This window comes from Glossina fuscipes, unplaced genomic scaffold (genome assembly GCF_014805625.2).
Source record: "Glossina fuscipes isolate IAEA_lab_2018 unplaced genomic scaffold, Yale_Gfus_2 26, whole genome shotgun sequence".
Classification (NCBI taxonomy): Eukaryota; Metazoa; Arthropoda; class Insecta; order Diptera; family Glossinidae; genus Glossina; species Glossina fuscipes.
This window is the reverse complement of record NW_023998421.1, coordinates 1,087,160-1,107,432: the sequence shown is the minus strand read 5'-3', so window position 1 is coordinate 1,107,432 and position 20,273 is coordinate 1,087,160. Positions and strand designations below refer to the sequence as shown.

At 32.5% G+C, this 20,273-nt stretch overlaps 1 protein-coding gene across 2 annotated transcripts in view; it reads right to left on the bottom strand.

The window, feature by feature from the left end:
* The window catches only part of LOC119635341 (protein bunched, class 2/F/G isoform), a 218,325-nt gene that overhangs the window by 141,370 nt on the left and 56,682 nt on the right, over positions 1-20,273 (bottom strand). Inside the window, exon 2 of one of the 2 annotated variants that reach the window (XM_038030120.1) lies at positions 9,328-10,305. The exons of the other annotated variant lie outside the window; for it this stretch is intronic. Coding sequence (XP_037886048.1) covers positions 9,328-10,305 — 978 coding nt within the window. The remainder of the gene's footprint in view (positions 1-9,327; positions 10,306-20,273) is intronic. 2 annotated transcript variants of the gene reach the window in all.

Genomic DNA, 20,273 nt, shown 5'->3' with positions numbered 1-20,273 from the left:
TTTAGTTGAGAAAATAATACAACTTTCTTATAACAAGTCTTGCGATAACAAACAATTTTCTTGTGTTTGCCTTTTAAACTATGTTTTTGTAAGGTTTCCTTAGTTACATGCTATTGCAACATATGATGGAAAATTTCTTTTTAATAAACTTGCAAATGCCAGAAAAAAAAAAAAACATTTACTAGAGCAGCGCACATAAACAAACATATTATGGTTGGTAAGAATTCCACTGTCTTCGAGCATGAAAAGGTAAATAACCTAAAACTGAAGAGCATTAAGAATGAATATGAACACAAATATTTAGCAAATTAACGACGACAAAATGTCTAGCAAGGCAAGTAAAATTAATCAATAAACACACGTATCCGCCTTTTTCAAAACTTGTGCATGAATACTTTCAGAGTTATTTTCTTGATGATGATATTATTTCTTTACTTGTTAACGAATCATTTTGGTATTTTCGATTTACTGTGCCGCCAGCGTTTCACTTTATTTATGTCTTTGTTCTCTCGCCGCTGTCTATCCTTGCATGTCTTACGGTCATAATCAATGAGATACAAAACAAGAACTACTAGATAGATATCTTTGATATCTTCGTTGGGCTCAAATCATATGTAGAAAAAGCTATGCAGCCATCAAGACCCTAAACTTTTGTGCAAATACTTATCGGCATTATTTAAGGATTCAATGAGACGACGATAATCCTCATTAGAACGCCATTCAGAATCATTTCGTAAAACTGAGGCAAGCTTGTCTGTCCGTCCGTCCATCTAACATTCTTGTACTTAACCTTCAAGCCGTAGGTAGCTTTTGAAATAATCTAAAAAAATATGCCATGTTATGGTCCAAAGACGAGTGTTATCGTAAACGTATTCGCCCGGAGCACTTTTCTGGCAATAGCTGTATTAAGCGGATCAGTGTAGGATATTTAATGGTGGACCGTGACGCTAGAAATTTTATTTTAAGTTAATTATCGCAACAGCGATCATTTAGGCAAATAATGATGATAATATTGAATGATTTCTTCCGATGTGACTAGTACTAGAAGTAGTTGGAAATGTCCAGTTATTTAATTTTCTTACGTGCTCGGCAAGTAGTCAACCACAGCGCTTTGCTAGTTTTTTAAAAATTATTAGAAATTTTGCTCCCTTCACTTGATATATGGTTTAATGTGCAAATTAAAGCTAATCTATACGACCCATATTAATACAAAAAAAAAAAAAAAAAAAAAACTAAATAAATGAATATAATGCAATATATTTCAATTCAAAAGATAAAGTAATAAGACTGTATTACGTTGAAACATATGATAAATATGAAAGAATGTGTCAAAACACATAGATGGCTTCACAAACTTAAATCTATGCTTAATGTATGCAGTTATACCTATACATGAATATAGATATCGACACGTAAGTGGCAACCAATAAATTCAGTGGAAGCTTAGAAATTTTCTCGTTCAGGAATTTACCGTTTACGAAAGGTAAATTATGAAAGGATTTCGTCATCTTTGTGTTTAGAAATACTTGGCTTAGTTACAACTAATATCTCCCTTTAAAGACAAAGAACATTCACACTCTGTACCGTGAAATCAATTTGAAGCTTAAGGATATATCCCATCGCAATGAACGCAATTATGATTCTTATATTATCCATTCGACAAGAGTACCTAGGAGTCCAGACAAGTAATGAATACTCTAGAATAGACCTTATAACAGCCTGCTGTATGTTGTGTGGAGATGTAAGGAAATATTCCATCATAATACACGCGAGGTATTAAATGTTTTTGCATCGTTTTTATATTATATGCTAAATGTGGAGTAGCTCTAGAATAGCGCTTAGAAGCGCTACATATCGAATTTTCGTAACGTAGGGTTCTTCAAAATACTTCGATCATGCTTTTCTAAGGCCTAAGGAACTTTTTGCTGTATATATTCATAGTTCATTCTTGGATTGAATGAAATAGCAAGATGAACACATGACACGGCATCCTCAATATTATGGCCATTAATTGTGTAAGTATAAGGTGGTAACTCAAAACTAAGGGCCATAATAGATGAAGGCCGTAGAATGTCTAATCCTACCTTGTTGTTTATCAATCCCATGCATCATTTTCTTGGCTATTATTTGCTCAAAATACTTTTTCTTTTCTTAAGACATCCTTAAAATGTTCGTGTTATTCCATTTCATATTTTCTCTTGGACTTATTTGTTAACGGATTATATTCAGTTCTGACCTTGATTTATAAACCTTATCGTTTTTCGAAAGAGTTCTGGTCTATACGTCAATTTTGATGACTTTGAGGCTCGAAAGCGTTGTGTAACGTTTGTCGCATAAAAAAAGAATTTTTTTTGAAAAAGGTCGAACTTTTTCCCTCAAGCCTTCGCTAATTACGCAAAAATCAATATTTCCAAACAGTCTTCTTCCTCAAGCAGGGTAATGAAGTAGATTAGATGATTTTTTTTTTTTTTTTTTACTCTAAATTTGCACCAATATAAGTCCGCACGGCAGAGACTCGCGAGAAGTACTTGGAGATGTGCTTGATGAGCTCCTCAAAAATTATTACTCCGTTACCTTTTTTTCCATCCAAAAAGAATGGTAAAAAAAACCTTTTTTTTTTTTTAGGTTGTTACACTTTTCTAGGTTGTTTGCCTTATTTGTAATCGTTAAACAGCCAAAGTTTATATCCCCATCCATTCGCAAAATTGGAGGCAAATTATTTAATTTGCTATAGGATTATAAGAAAATGCAATCGAAATTGGAAAATACGACAAAGTGCTGATGCAATTAAAAACAGCATTAGAAGCTTCTATACGAAATCATTGTGAAAGAAATGTTGCAAGAAGATTAGGATAATTGTTTCAATAAAAATTTCAAGTGAATAACTGAATGTAATTGGAAATCGCGGACAATCATCAATGAACAGTTAAATTACACTCAAAGTTTCCCGGTCTTCTGTGTTTCTTCTTTACATTTTTATAAAGTTTCGTGTTTCGTTGTTGTTTTTAATTATTTAATGCTGGTTTTCCCTGACTAATTGTTTTACAATTAAATTCAATTTTTTTTTTTTTTTCCTCAAACATTTATTTTTCTAACAAAAAGCTAGACTTTCCGACGCCAATTAAATGAAATATTCTCAGAAGTCATTAATATAACATGAAACACATGTTGCGATTGCTACAAAATGATTCTGTGAATATGAGCTAGTGATCATTTTTAAACCAACGTTTATACACAATTGCCGACGGCGCGGTATACTTAAAGCATTCATTGTTTATTTCTATGTTTGCAACAACCATAGATATTTCTCTAACAATGAAAACCATAATTAAGTACATTTACTGTTTACTAATAATTTATAAAGAAAAAAAAAACAAATGTTTTTTTTTTCACTTGAAGTTTACAAAAACAACAAATAAATATTGAAATAATTTACCTGAAGACCTTATATAAAATTAAAATAATTTTTACATACCTGTAAATAGAAGAAAATAAAACTTATTAAACGTAAATTCAATATAACTTGTAGACAAAAAAAAAAAAAAAAAAAAACTAATTTTTTTGAAAAAAAAAAAGCATTGGAAGACATAACCACCAGGCAATGAGATATGTTAGTATCGCATATATAATACAAATGATTGTTTCGCATGTTGTTGTTAAATTATAAACAATATTTCAAAATTGCTTACCACACACACACACACACACACACATACACAAACACAAACTATAGAAGCAACATTTGATGACCTAGGGGGGAAGGGTAGACATTTGGAAAGGTTAAGAAAACCGAAGAATAATGATTGATAATTAAAGTAAAGTTTATTACTTCAGCAAGTAATAGTAGCTGCGGTCATTTTATAATTATTGTTATTGAAGAATTATCGCTCGCCTGTGCCTTAGAACAATGCAGTGTAATGGAAACATTTTTTAGGACGTAAAAAATAATAACCAAAAAAAAGATTACTATGGTGACTTGCTCTTAAAGGTCATGGCCATTTTCTATTCTAGTCATTATAAAAGTTGTTTTAATATTGCGAAAAAAAAGTTTTATGTCTAAAGGGATAAATTAATTTCCATTATTCTGTTGATGCCGCATAAGTTAAGGCCGTTAATGTAAGGCTGACATAATTACTAAAAACACGCTCAACTTTTTATGTAGACGCCGTGGTCGTGTCTAACTATTCTAGTTACTAAAGATAGAAACTAGAGTAAATTGTTTATGAAGTTTTTTGTTAAAACTTTTGTTTCCAAATCTGTCTTAGGATTCCGAAAGACCTCAGTAAGGCGGTTCCTGAAGATGTTCTTTATCTCTCCATATTTCTACATCAAAAAACCGAAGCAAATATATTAACACAACAGTTGGCACAGTTTGAGGCTGCAAGGCTTCTTATAATGACGTCCAGTCAAGCCTTCAATTCGCTTTTAATGCAGTTTCAGCCACCAATCTAGACTTTTCCCGTATTTGAAAGACGGAACACTGATTGTGAATGTATTCATTATTGAAAGACCTAATAATTATCTAGTGAACCATTAGCAACTGCACACTTTGGAAATGATATGCACTTGAGTATTGAGTGTCTCTTAGGGTCATTTAGTTTGTATGTGCGCTGAGTGAACAGAGAATATTAAAAAATCTTATTTGCCAACGTTAGGTAAAGAAAATTAAAGAAAGAAACGGGGAAATATACTCGGTATGGAAGAAAACCATTAATAATAGCAAAATTGTCTTATTAATCTTAATTCGTCTTAATTGAATGTTGTACAAACGTGACAATTCTTAAATGGAAAACTCTTACAAGTCGTAAACTGTTGCAAAATTATTGTCGAAAATTGCTTTTTCAAATTTGTTTTTAGTTTTCATTTTCTAACAAATCACGAAAAAGCTTTGCTGACCTTGCCTTTCGGTTGACGGACGGACATGTCATAGGCGGATTAAAAATGTTCAATTATTAAAAATTAGTACAAATTCTGATGCAAATGTTCGTAATTCATAAAGACATGCCCAGGTAGCTACGAATAAGAAACCAGTGAAATAATCAAGAGACTTATGGAGATCGATTTGAAACAACGTTCGAACTTTATCTTCTTTTGCCTAAGGTCAATATGTAGAATTACTGTTTGTAAAACGTAGCCTTTGGACAGCTAATAAAATAAAGTCCCCGTTAATTGCACTGTTTTTATAGCTTACTTGACGATATTTGCAATATTTGAAAATATTGCAGTCTACTTTTAGGTGGTCGTTAAAATAGAAAATTGTAGTAGATCATCGGGATACGAAAACTTTTCATTCAAACTAAGATGCAAAATATTCGGAAGAGATGAACTGCGTTTCGTCTCCTAATCAATATGCACTTTATAATATGCTAATAACAACCCAATTAAATGAAGAAGAAGAAGCATAGCGCTAATTAAAGAAATTCATTAAAGTGAGAGTAAGTTGGTAATGTTAAGTTAATGAAACGAAGTCTTCTTTAAACTGAAAGTTGAAAAGCACTTAAAATTTCAAAATAAATATCCTTAATTACATAAAAAGCAAAACCAAAAAAAAAAAAGGTGCACTTATTTATTGCTTTGCTTTCAGACAGCTTAAAGTTACTTGAAAAAGAGTTTCGCATTTAATTCCGAAAATTTTAATGGCTTCAAATTAAAAATGTAAATCATTTTAACTTTTCCTATTGTACATCAGTTGTTGTTAAAGCGTACGGCGCAAATAGTCTGAGTAAATGCGAAAACTTTGTTACTCTATGCGTATAGTGTGGTGATCTGACGACTTATGGCCTTCTAAGTACATTTCTTGCAAAATATGTAATTAACTATGGGATTACCTAGTGTTGTAGCAGTATAGCGTTCTCATCCGAAAAAAAATCTTATTGTCATCTTTATAATAACAAATAATGTTCCAAAAAGGTAGTGTAACACATGTTGTAGTACTCATCTTATAAATTCAATGAAAACTTTAATGGCTTTTGTCGTCAATCAGCAGACACAACAGTTGAGATAACAATGGAGCTATAAAAAAAACACAGAAACTTGTTTTTTCTGGATCTAAAAATACAGACATGACATCATCACTCCAAAAATTCATAAAAATTATACAACAAACACTTTTTCATTTAATATAAGCGCAAGAAGGAATGACCTACCGACGTTCGGTTTTAGTAAATAGTCTTTATCTTTAAACTTAATTTTTTTTTTATTGATTTTAAAAAGTGAAGAAAGAGAACACACAGTCACTTAATAAAGACGGCACATCCTTACAATATGAAAAAATTGGACATTTGCGAATTCACTCAACATCGGGGAACTGCGCAAAAGCAATTAACCTTGATATTTATAAAAAAAAAAAAAAAAAAAAAAAAAAAATGGGATTTGTTTACCATCTTTATCCATTCCTTACCTTCTTCTTATATATTTTATTAACTCGTTTTACTCTTTTCTAAGCAAAAATGCATTAAAAAAAAAAAAAAAAAAAATATTAAACTCCGCGGGCAATGATCGTTGGGTGTGTTGGCACTCTTACTTGCTTTCTTATTTTATTTGCCGTTATGACTGTTTAAGAGTTTTTGGCACTCTCTTCTTTGGCGAATCTGCCTTTTTTTTTGTAGTATTTTCGGAAAATTTTGATTGAAAAACAGTTTCGAAAAAAGGTAACAAAATATTTGAATTATGGGAAAATCAAGGCATATTAGGATGTATAGACGAATATCAAATGTGAAGAAAAGAAAAATTGAAAATTTTATTTTACAGGGATGTTTGCAAAATTTGTTTGAAAATTTTTATTATAAAAAAATATTCGAACTGAGCTCTTTTCGCATTTTTTTTAGATTATTATCGAATGTTTTTATATATCTCCACATCTACAGCTAGGTTACAAATATAATGAAAGGTGACAACTGAGTGATTTGATCTTATGCCTGCAGAAATCTGTACCACAGAAATCTGTACCACAGGAATCTGTATAGTGTCGCTATGGCACGGTTAACGTTACAGGACCTGATTTGATTGTTTCGCTCACATTTTGCAAAGCGTCTGCAAAGGTAGCCTTATTGTAAACTTTGTGGTTTAGCAAGTACGCTAAGGGTAAGAATAGTGGGACAAAAATCTTTGAATGAATGCTGTATATGTGCGTACACCTTAATCGAAAGGGAAAATAAAAATATCGTAAAAATCTACTCAACAAAATAAATGAAATGAATGAATGCAATGATGATCGCTTTTGCGATTACGAGCATCCAAAGCACAGGAAGTAATTATGGGCCTTCACATGGAAGCAGAGAACGGCTTTGTACATGAGTGCTCGATTAGCAACGCCGATCTGTTTTAAAAGGCATTTCCTGCCACAAGCAAGTAAAAGCCTTGTTCGTCGGCCCACTATCAACAAAAATTCATAATTAGTAGTATATGGGATCCAAAATAAGATATTTGCCTGCATATTTCATACATGTACAAATATTCTGTAATGAAAGTTTGCTTGCAAGAGTAAGACGTAATTTATCTATTTAGTTAGCTATTTTGTTACACACTTAGCCGATGATCACATATCAAACTTCAACAAGAACGTGGCTTATCATAACGCCCACAATGCACTGTCAATAAAGATGCCTCAAGATGTTCTACGTGGATACACTGCCGTGTACCCGGCTTAGCTTCACAAGTGTGATTCGTCCCCGAGTACCAGATGAAGATATGTGTATGGATGTATCCCCACTCTGATGAGAGTGGATTGATTAGCAAAAATCGCTGGCTTACCACTTTGATACAAACGATTCCTAGGGCCTTTTGAAAGAAGAGCATAGAAAAGGTCAATGACTGCTTTCTATGCATTGGTATTAAAGATCCAACTGCAAAAACCAATATACCTATGTTAGACGCTTGCTAGAACTAAGGGATAACTAAGACTCGATAAAAATGCATAAAAATATATTTTTTTCATTGATTTTTGAATGAAACTTCACCTATCAACCTATCAACATGCAATTATGTAGATCCGAATTACTATCGATAACACAAAACTAAAAGTAATTTTTCCGCGGTCAGAAGGCGTTATCATTTCTCCTACGACCTAAGGATGTCTAATATTTTTAAATTGTACTTTAAATTTTTCGATTAAGTTTTACATGGATTAAGTGCATATTTACATTTTAAATGTTGAACGATGATATGAAGGCATACTTGAAAGGTTTTATTTAATGCACACTAATGATACCCAGGTGGTAAGTAATTTTATATCTTTTAGTGGTGACTCGATTTAATGCATGAAATGTGTTTGATTATAGCCCGTATGGTATATTTGCTTAAGCTTTAAAGTTTCTGCTGAATGAGACGCCATTTCTTAATGGGATTAAACTGACTTTACTACATAGTATTTGAATAAAACCGGCACATAAAGCACACGACGCAAGATTACAAACGAAACTTTGAAGTCATACATAATGACATCATATCATATTATATGACATTGCTGCGACAGAGAGAAAGAAAGAAAGAAAAAAAAAAAAAGAAGTAATATCAAGCATGAAAACCTTGATGGGTCATTAGAGAAGAAAAGTTTTTTTTTTCCTTTTTTCATTATTTTCTATTTGCGTATTACTTCAATACAAATATTTATTGCGTATTATAAAATGAATAGTGTTCATGTATATTGCATCATTTTGGTAAAGTTGTATAGATATTGCAATCAAATGGAAAGAAAATAAAAAAAAATATATATATAAAAAACATTTATTTTGATTTTCAAAATATATTTACAAAACCATTATAACAGGCGTAAAATACCACATTTAGAGGAGAAGAATCAAAGTTAACGTCATGCGAAAAATTTTTAATAATTAAATCTTATGATGTAAAAGTTAGAAATGTGTGTTGATGTTTGATTCAAGACACACATGAAGTCAATAATTTTAAGTAAATATAAAATCGAATCAATTCTCAATTAAATAGCATCCATAATAGTTTCGTTCTTAAAATTTCTTAACTTCACTTGCGAAATGAAAAAAAAAAAAAACACAAAAACCATTCCAGAATTTTATATGCCATAGAACACAAGGATGCATAACATATGAGAAAATACTTAAAGTGAACAACAAATTGTATGATTTTGGAACGCAATATAAACAGGAACAATGAGTAATGATCGAGTTGGAAGAAGACAGATACATACAGATATAAAAGAGAAGAAATAAGGCAGAAGAGAATATAGAAAGAGTAAGATATATGCACGTAGTCACAAAACATATAACATACGATGTAACGTTGTTGCTGTATAGAAGTATTAAAAACAGCATGATTCAAATGCAATGCAAGTCGTTCTTGTCCTTTACTGACCTGTTTATTGAAGTGGACATGGGAGACGTGGCGAACAGGAATGCCGCCGGTGCACTTTCCACAGACGCGGTGGACAGTTTATGGGCAGCTTGTACAGGACTGCTAAACTGCATGGTATTGTCTTGCATTAGCTGCTGTAATGGCTGTTGTTGTTGTTGTTGTTGTTGTTGTTGTTGCGGTAGTGGTAAAGGCAAACGATTGACAGATGTCCCAAATGCTGGATCATAACTAAATGAAATTCTTTTAGTTACCGTGGTTCCTAACTGAGAACCTTGGATATCCGGTGAACCACTGTAGAACGATGTGTAAGCTGTGCTACTACTAGGACTAATATCGTAAATTTTATGAACTGGCGAAGTTATGGGGCTTTGCTTAACATTAGTTGCTCCCGTTGGGACAATCATTGTAGGTGAATGCGTCATAGAACCACTAGGACTTATGGGTATTGGCATCGAACGGCTTTGATTAATCCCTGTTGGATACAACAAAGGGGAAAACTGATCGATGGCTTCTTCCAAGTCTTCTCCACCGTTTCCCTGATCCGCCTGAACAATCATACTAGCATCAGGGCTAGTGTTGGCGGAAAATTCAGCTGGCAACCGATAACGATCGTCGCCCAAAGCCAAATTCGTATAGATATTAGTATCAGAAACGGCTTGCAAACCTCCACCCGGTTTTGCCAACCCCGCGGGCCATAAAGCCTCGTCTACGCAAAAGGATGAACGACCTGACGAGGATTTATTATAAAAATATAAATTCGACACATTAGAATCTTCTAGTCCAGCAAAAGAAGCTGTAGTTATCCCGGGCAATGATTCATTTAAATTACTGCCAATACCGCTAATATTACTAATATTATCGCTGTTCGAAGTTGTTAACAATTGGGCAGCATATGTGGGCGGTAAATAAGGCGTACTAAAAGCTCTTTTGCGATTATTGACTGTTGCGGCTATGGCTTGCGTAAGGCTGGAGACGGTACTGTGATATCGTAAATTTTTAATGCATGTTTTTTTTTTATTTATTGCCGGTACAACACATCACATATTTATGCAAAATCAAAAGCATTTCATTCAATGTGGAGGGAGATTTTGATGTCGGAAAAAGTGTAGTTGTAAAAAATTAAGAAATTTGTGAACAATCAAAGAGATTTTGTTTTGTTTTTAAGTGTAAACGCAAGAATTCGTCACATCGAAAACCAAAGGAAATGATGAGAAGTTTTTAAGAACAGCGAGGGAGAAAGAGAGAAAAAAAAGAAAAGAAAAAATTTTTTTTATTACCAATTGTTTTTCTTTTTTTTTTTTTTTTTTTTTTCAAACTTAAAATTATTCTTTAACACCATTTTCCCGATTTAATTTAAACCATATAAAGAGCAGTACATATAAATTTTTTTAAATAATAAGAAAATAGCTCTTAGGCAATACGTAGGTTAGGTTAATGCAACAATAAAATTAAAAAAAAAAAAAAGGAAAAAATTTATTCATTCCTGGGATTTTCACTGCTGCATTTGCATTTTTCTTCTTACGTAGATGTATAACAAGTAAACACATTGCAGTCGTTCAAGATCGATCATTAAATACCACACCACGTCGCCTAATATAACTCTTTATCTATTTTCGCAGGAATACGCCGAAAATTATACTTTATATCCACTTTTCAAGAAAGCCCTTCTAAGGAAGAAGGAATGGCAACTCACGTGCTTCAAAATATAGGAAATTTATTTATTATCTTTTTGAAAACTTCTTTTTATTAGTCTTCAAGTATTTTCATCTTACAACACTACAACTTAGACTTTGTTGCGATATAAGGACTTGTTTTTCATGAGAAAGGGAGTTCCAAAAAATTAATTTGATCCAAATCCATCCACATTTAACTTTTATACCAACAATTTTTTATTAAATAAAAATTAGAGTGAACGCTCTTCATGAGGACCTTCGTGTAGGCTGGGGTTTAAGAGAAATATCTCTGCTTAATTCAAATTTGATTCATTTAATTTTTATATCAAATTGTTTTTGTGGACCAATTTTGATCATATAGAAGCTTTCGTAAGCACGGCTATCTGAGAAGAATACCAGAATACAAGAAATTTATCCATGCGATCCAAAATTTCACAAAAGTTGGCTTATGCCGAAACACCATTATGCAACGATTTTTGTTAAGAAATTTTGACAAAATTCTATGCTTTTCATACAATGGCTTGCTCAAAATATGTAGTGGCATGGCGAAAGATCACCAGAGAGGTCGAAGCCCCTTCAGTTTTAATGCCGTTCGTCCTTAGTCTGAAACTCATCAGAGTGTCCCAAAAATTGTCATTTATAGGGTGATTACAAAAAAATATAAGCCACAGATGGGCAGACACTTTTTAATCAATTCAAAAAATGATTTTGAATCAATCTGTGTAATAAAAAAATGTACCTCCATATTACCTCCTTCAAGGTGTTATATGCATCCACATAAACTCAATACATAACTCGTACCGCATGTGGTTTTCAACTTTTGTTTTGAGTTTCTGAGTATTGCAAGGAAAACGACTAATGGATATAGATACTTAAATCTTCCGATTGCTAAGCGGTAGCTCTGCAACCGGAGCTAATGCATATTGTTCTTGCGACATTTTCATCGTGCTTCTTATGATTGCAATTACAGTTCTGGTACAACGTACGAAAGCTGGGCATTTATATCGAAATTATCGGAATTATTATATGCCATCGGTAAAGTTATTCTTATTGCAAAATTTTTAAGCAGAGTTCCAAACAATTAAGAAAAGAGAAAGGTATGCTAGACAACTTAGAAACTTGCCAAGTATAAATGTGTAAGCAGAAAAACGATTGGGTGTTTAAAAAATCTCCGCATCAAGAAGGGGTGGACAGGTATTACGGTTAGAAGGCTTTAAGAGAAGATTTCATGCAGATAAAAAAAAGAAAAATTAAGGTTATGATGTTTATCTCTAGATGTTACTTACAAATTCACAAAATTCGTATACGGCTTGCTTTTACATCGATTCGCTCTGCACATTCTACATGTGCAAGTCCTCGAGACAATTGCATTCCTCCTTAACGCTGTAATAAGTTTAGCATGCAATATGTTGAGCAAGAAACTGAAGTTGAATTAATTCAAAAAGATTGAAGGGGCACAACGTTAACAGGGGAAATGAATCAAAAAGTTGTGAACAAATATCTGCTAAATCCTATTAACCACTGTAATAATCGCCATGACGAACTGAGAATGAATCAGTGTAACTTCAGAGTTTTGATTTTGCAGACATGGCGCATTTTTTTTATCTATAAAGTTAGAAATCGAAAGTAAGTGTTGATGATTTGAATACCCTCAGGGGAAAGAGAAATACACAATTAATTACTCGATCAGGTACATACATTAGTTACTAGTCAGCCTGTCACATAGATGGTACTACTAGAGGAAAATGCGCCCTCATGCCCTGTAGCAAACAGTCTGTTAGTTGAATGCAAACGCAACACAGGCATTCTAGGCGAATAGCGTAATTACTAAAAACAACGCAGCCGAGGCTATTGATATCCCAGATGGGGGATTAGGATCTTAACTGACGTTTTGGATGGTAAAACTATTGTGTTGTTACTCCAGAATTTCTACGATTTTTGGGCAAAAGATCTAAACTGATTTTCACAAGCCTCTTCGAAAGCAGTTTAAGAGAGCAATGTAGAGAATGAAAAAATCGTAGTCGTCCCCAATACCTTTGCCAATGTTCTCAAAATTATTGAAGACATGTCTTGTCTGGTGTCTGTCGGAAAGGAAGTTGATGTTTTGGGCATTGACCAAGTGGTTCACAAAAAACGACGCTTTACCTACTTTGTTCGCGTTAGTTATTAACAGAAAAGAATGGAACATATTTTCGATTCAATTGAAGCATTTCCTGATGAAGGATTCTTAGTAATCGTCTTTCCAAAAATATCAGATGTACAAATATGAAATGAGAATTGAAGACTAAGGTAACGTACCAGGACGTACTCGTTAAATGTTAAATTAGCAGAATTTTCAATAGAAGTTATAATTTTCATTATAAGATATATACGAATAATCATTAAAGTCATATGAAGCCTTTTTCCTTTGACATTCTTATGTATGCAGGGAGTTGAAAAATCAGCATAAGCCATTGTTGTGGAGAACAAATCCATAGCGACCATAGCGAGCACTAAAATTTAGCACTGAGCTATATATACATATTATCAATTATGAAATTGTAAATAATTTTTAAAAGGAATTGTTGAGTATAAATTTCCAGTTTAATAAAAAAAAAAAAAAATGTAAATCATATTTTCGGACAAAGAATTATATTTCTCTTTATATTAGCAAATATCGCCAATAGATATCAATATGTTTGAGCTAAGGCTTTTTAAAGTTTCTTTTTCAACGCGACCTATGCCTATTACCGCGAGTTATATTTAACTGATTTCTCGTCTATCTTTACTTGATAAACTTTGCCAAGAAGTATTTACAAGCAAACGCTATCTTTTGTATACTTCTTGCTCTAGCAACAGGCGTCAAAAGACAATCTATACCATATACTGTAACTATCCTTCCTTAATTCGTTAATTATAACAACGAGAAAAAATAAAATAAAACGAATGTGCGTGATATATAAGACGACAAATCAAAATAAAAAAATTACATGGTACGTGTATGTGCTGAGCATTTATTTCTTCACTTTTTGATTTCGACAAAACAGACTAATAAAGTTAATAGTAATGTAATTAAGTTTCACGTTAAAGCTTTAAAAAAATTTCCTCATAATAAATTTGTTGCAGAAAAATGAAACGAAAATATTGCGGGTGTCCCATGTGTTGTTGTTTGGCTAATGGCCAGCCAGGCAGCATTATGGTCAACAAGTTTAGTTGGCTAATGATTGTGTTGCTCAAACTAAACCAGCTGCATGCAGTGATAACATTATGGTAGGATAGGTAAGCATTTATGTATGGATGTTAATGACCACTTAAATAATTGCGTTTCTCGTCGGATTATACCGCATGATCAGCAAACATGCAACCAAAGCAAAGTTTATAAACATTATACAAAACATTGAAGTTTTGTTTTTTTTTTTTCTTAAGTTTTCATTTTGGCGGACTTTAAATGCGCTGTAATGGTTGGGTTAGGTAGTATGTTTATGTTAAGCAATAAATTTTCCCATTAAAAAGGAGAAAAAATAATATGAAAAAATTAGCTATGGATTGAACCGAAAGCTCTTAATACTCTCGTCACATTATTTTCAATTTTTTATTTTTCATTTGTTTCTAAGGAACTTGTCATGGATAGATTAAATAGGGTTTGCAGTGGTGCCTCCGTCTACCTGGAGTAAATCTCTTAATAGGTTAGTTGTGCAAACTTTATAACCCTATAATGGGTTTGTTTTTGAAAAATCATCCCGTGCACCGCGTATTTCTTATTAATTTTTCTCTTGTAAATTAATTTTACGTAGACTTAAAGCCGAGCAGACAGACGGTCATAACCATCACTCATCACTTACGTCACTCAATAAATCCCCATTCTCATAAGATATGACAACACCGTTGAGAGGCCCATGTCAAAATTTCATAACATTTCGAGTATTAGTTTACATGTGAGTAAATGCTTCAATGGCTTTGCTCTGCATGTGAAGTGTAGTGATCAGCACATATTTTAGATATTGTCGCCTACCGCATGAAAAAATACTAAACAGCGTCACACTGTACAAAAATAGCCTAACGCAGCACCCACTTTGAACAGTAGTACGCCATGGATAAATGATGGTGCGGAATAGTATATACAGCGCCTTCTGATTTTAGTTAGCTATTACATATAGATATCTCACGCAACATCAGTTTTGGATCTTCCAAAAGGATTATGTGCACTTTTTTTATGTTTTCTGAAACAGTCGGTGTGCTTTTGGGCGACATCATCGATGTCCATAGGGCGTTGTTTAAAAATTTATTTTTCTCGTCAGATAAAAGTCACCTTAACATCTTTCAAGTTAATGCTGATTGTTAGCAAAAGAACAAAATTCAACTTTTCCCATTCATTGTTCGGAAAATAACTTGTAAACGAATGATCGGAATGTCATGATATTTTGACACGTACCACATGGATCTTTCTAGCCACCTGTATGTAAGATCGTAGAAGTTTTGAATGCTTTGTGATACTTTGTAGAACTTATAGAGCGTTTTCTCAATTACTATGCGCACTCGATAAAAGAAAGTTAATGCAAACTCTCTCTCTGACAGGGTGTACGATTAAATGCATTTAAAAAGTATAGCTGTAAAAACACACAAACAAACGAGGTTATTTAAAAATGCAATATAAAAGTGACTGACCGAAGCTGTTTCTTTGTCCTTTTGAAAGTGTGAAAGCAAATTGTCGAAAAAATTAAATAAAGGTGTAATGTGTGTGTATGTATGTATGTATGTATGTATGTATGTGTGTGTATGTGTGTGTATGTATGTGTGTGTGTGTGTTTCGAATTATCAAAAATATACGTATATAGCTTTTAGGGTCAAAATGTATAACCATTTCAGAGATTAATAGGTTCAGATTTCCAATGTTAACATTGAAATATGAGATTTTAAGTGAACTTTTTACACTTTATTGCATTGTTTATGTTAGTTAGCCTGCGCTTGTTGTTTACAACGGTTTGTTTTGACTATCATTTAAATAATAAAGTTGTTTTTTTTTTTTTTGTTTTTATCTTGCTTGAATAATGCATTACCTGCCAAGGCGGAGTTTATTGCAGTTTGCTGAACGGGTAACAGTAGCTTTACAATATTATTATAAAATTAATGTTAAAAAATGTTGGCGAGATATATAAGCGAAGAAAATACAAAATGATTTTAGTTTTTTATTACTTAATGATGATGATAGAGGGAAGATACAATCACGTACACATCAAGGCTATTTGAAAAAAAAAAAACCTTTCTAAATTGAAGGATTTATTAATATTTTTTAATCACTTCGCTACGCTTAGAAGTATAGGTTAAAGATCACTGCGTCCGAAAATATGATTTACATTTTAAATACCTATGTTTATAATTTTCGGGATGATTATTATTACGCCATCTTGCGCAACTTTTGTGTACAAAATTCATGCGATTGCAAAGAACTGGCCCCTAAGAGTTCGCTGATATTAGCAGTATCTTATAGCTGTCTACTATCTTCGAGCGCATTTTTTCATTGCGTTGGCTTTACTGCTCTGTTCAAAAAATAGAGGGACTAATTTTAAAAATACATAGTCTTCGAATATCAAAGAAGGGCACAGTAATTGTCATTATCCCTTGATAGGGATGGAGTGAATTTTTTGTCGGTTAATTTTTGAAATGAATGAATTTATTGAATACAAAATTTGTATTAAAGTCGACACTTTTAGGATGAAAGTTGCCTTATTTTTTGAAAACATTTGAATCTAATTTCGATTTAGAAACTCAGGCCAACTTTGAGATAAAAGCAATGATATCAAAGATGACGTGCATGTCTTTATACATGTGTTCTTATCTGATGGCGGCGAGCGTTATCCTAACCCAAGAGATGTACCCTATTTGTGTAAAGCGGTGAAAACCAGAAAGAAGTGAGAAAAGGGAAAGAGGTAGCTAGTATGGCAGCCTAAACCAATCGATAAGTCTTACGCCCTCATCGGTCGAGCACTAGCTACTCACTCATGCGAACACTGATTTGATAGACGCTACTTAGCTTCTCATGCAAAATACAAAAAAACGCAAAACGCATCTACAATAGAGAAACTATAACTTAAAATTTGTGAAAAATTATTGATCGAAAACGGAAGTATTTATCAGGATGTTTTTCTCTAAAGGTTCGGTACAAAACTAATCTCAAATTGTCGTCGCAGGATTACAAGAGAAACTCAATATTCACTTATTCTTCTTTTACCGAGAATCGAAGTTTTTCGTATATGTACAACGAAAGGTGACGGCTTGCAACTGTCTCCAACTTTAACTGAATATTCTCGCATTTCGCAATCTGGAGATTCTTAGGCGATAAAAGCCCAAGCGATACAGTAATGCGAGCTTAGCTTTGAAATTCTTTTAAACTACCCGCCTCATGGTGTGACGATACATTTTTAGGCAAAGCAAAATGTCACAAAATATTATTTTAAGTCTCAGTAGTGCTAAGCGAATTTTAAGTTAAAATCTAATTAATCATCTTTGACTCTTTTTTTTTCGAAATGCTCACAAATTTGTAATTTGTCCACTTACTTTAACTTTTGGTTAACCGCGGGTTAAATTGCAAATTAATTTTCCTTACGATAAAAATCACACTTTCTTTTTGAGTCTTATAAATTTAAATGGTTTTACAATAGGGTCATATAATAGTAATCAACGCCCCGCAAAGAGTAATAAAATTTTAGTGTTATTATACACACAATCACAGCGAGAGATTCAATAAAAAGAAAAACTTCTTTTCATACAAAATACATAAAATAGTATAAACTGTTTACTTACTTCATTGCTATTATTAATGTTATGGGTAATATGGACTAGTGATGCTTACCTGCAATAAAAAACAAAGAAAATATAGAAAATTAACAGAGGTTTTGGATTTTCTAAAAAAAAAAAAAAAAAAAGAGTATACGCTAGGATACTTGCTAATTAGAAATGTTTGAAAATGCTGCATTTCATATATTAGGTCGAGTCGTAGATAACTTCTAGGTAGAATCTACTGTTCGTATTCATCCGCTTTAAGTCAATTTGTTTTTTTACTAAATAGTTGACGATTCAGTTAATCTTCTGTCAACTGGTTCATGTGGTGTATGTTACATTCAACTCTTTTTTCTAACCTCTGAAATGGAGTGACAAAAAGTGCATAATCGAAACGTAATGCATTGGCAATAGCATCGATAACTGATCAAGCAGTTAGAAATTGGTTTGTAACATTCCGTTCTGGAGTTACGACCTTAAAAGATGGGACATCCTTCCGTCTTTGACGACAATATTTTAAAGGCAATATTGGAGTAAAATCCATGCCAATCAACAAGAGGTATAGCAGCAAAAAGGTCGTATACCTCACATTCAATTGTTAAATTAATATAATTATGTCATTCAATGAGAACAAAATAAAGGTCTGATAAAAAAACGGAAGTTACTTATGACTCCACGGAATAAAAAATTGCCAGTTTTTTATTTGTTTTCGGTATGTCAATCAATCCCTCGAATGTCACATCATAGATTATTAGGGAAAACATGATCAGATTTTCAAGGTTTATGCAAGTTCATTTTTATTTATTTATTTATTTATTTTTTATTTTTTTTACTAAGAGATTTTTTTTTTATTTTGAGTTATAAGCATTTTCTTTTAAGCTATTTTTTTTTTCTTATCTTATCTTATTTCTTTTACACTATGTTACTTTTTATATCTTTGTCAATTTCTATATACACTGGTATCTATTTTCAAAACTATCAATTTACTGACAAGTTGCTAATTGGTTAATCAGGAATAAATATTGGCCATTTGGTGGATATCTTGAATGGGTTTTAGGTTCAAGCCTAAGCTTTTATCATCTAACATATATTTTATGAGAAATATATTTATCTAAAAGCCAAGACTTAGGGTCTCTGCTATCCCCTCTTCGAACGATGCAATCGAAGCATTAAAAAAGTTCTTTCAGTAAAGTCTGTCCGTAGAAATCGTTCTGTTAATAGAAAGTCATCTAGAAACGAAGCAGTTTGGCGTCCACTTTAAAATAAAGCTACTTGAATATAAGAATGTGAATGTATAAACCCCGATGTGGACTTGAGTTAACCAGTTAAAAAATGAGTTATTGCCGACATTGACAAATTGAAAAATATCTGAAGACCCATCAACCACCGTTTTTTTTTTTCTTCCTATTCCGGGCATCGTTAGAGAAACCTCAAAATTTGGTGTTGCTTTAGCCAGTCATTTCGCTTTTATAAAAAAAAAAAATTATGTATGAGGTAACGGCTGTTATTGACAACAACCGATTAAGAACTAGCGGTTGCGAGAAATTCTGCTCGCGAATTAATTCCTGGAATAAGAAAATTGGATTGTCTTGCAAACACAATTCTGTTCCATTTCCTTCAGTTATATATCCCGGAAATACAATCGGATACACGAAAATTAGACGGTACGACTGAAAAATATTACGTTTACTAGAATATTCATCTGTATTGAAGTTTGAGTTTAACTAAAACTACTTCGTCCACACGGCTTAGTCTACTTTAAATTACTAAGTAAGTTGAAACTTTAACGCATTCTTGTCCAATAAATAACAAAACGAACAAATTTGCTTTTTTGAAATGATTACAACGGACCACAGCCAACGATGTAGAAAATGTAGCTTTTTTTGTCAAAGTTCATTTTCTTTACATTCCCTCTACATTTCCATGTTAGTTAATCCAAAGACTGCAATTAATTTTAAGCAGTGCCATCTGCTAACATTCATCATTTATTAAAGAAAAGGCAATCACTGTTAATTGTAGATTAACAGAAAAGCAAAATTTAGCTTTTTAAAAAAAAATATCAGCGTGTACCAAAGACGCAAACCGCAAAGCTTATGAAACTTTAGCATATATTTTAAAATCATAACATTTTCATTTCAACGCTAAACTTGAACACTGTTGCACACAGAAGCTTCCAAAGTTTAACAGCAAATGATTGTTGTAATAGAAATAGGTAATCACATGCATGTATAAATATATACATAAAAAATAATATAAAAAATTCATTTGAAAAGAAAAAATTCAATTTTTTGCCCAGAAAATTTATTACCTATTTGCTTCAACCGTTTTACGACAATAGGAATTAAGAGGATTTTTTATTAATATAAATGATTTATAAGGAAAATCGCGAATACCGAAACGCAATTACCTATAACATGCATACAACAGCTGCAATACATTAATACAAACAAAAAAAAGCATATACTTATTGTTTGCCAGTATACCTTGCGGGGATGAGTTAAACAAGCATAACATTAG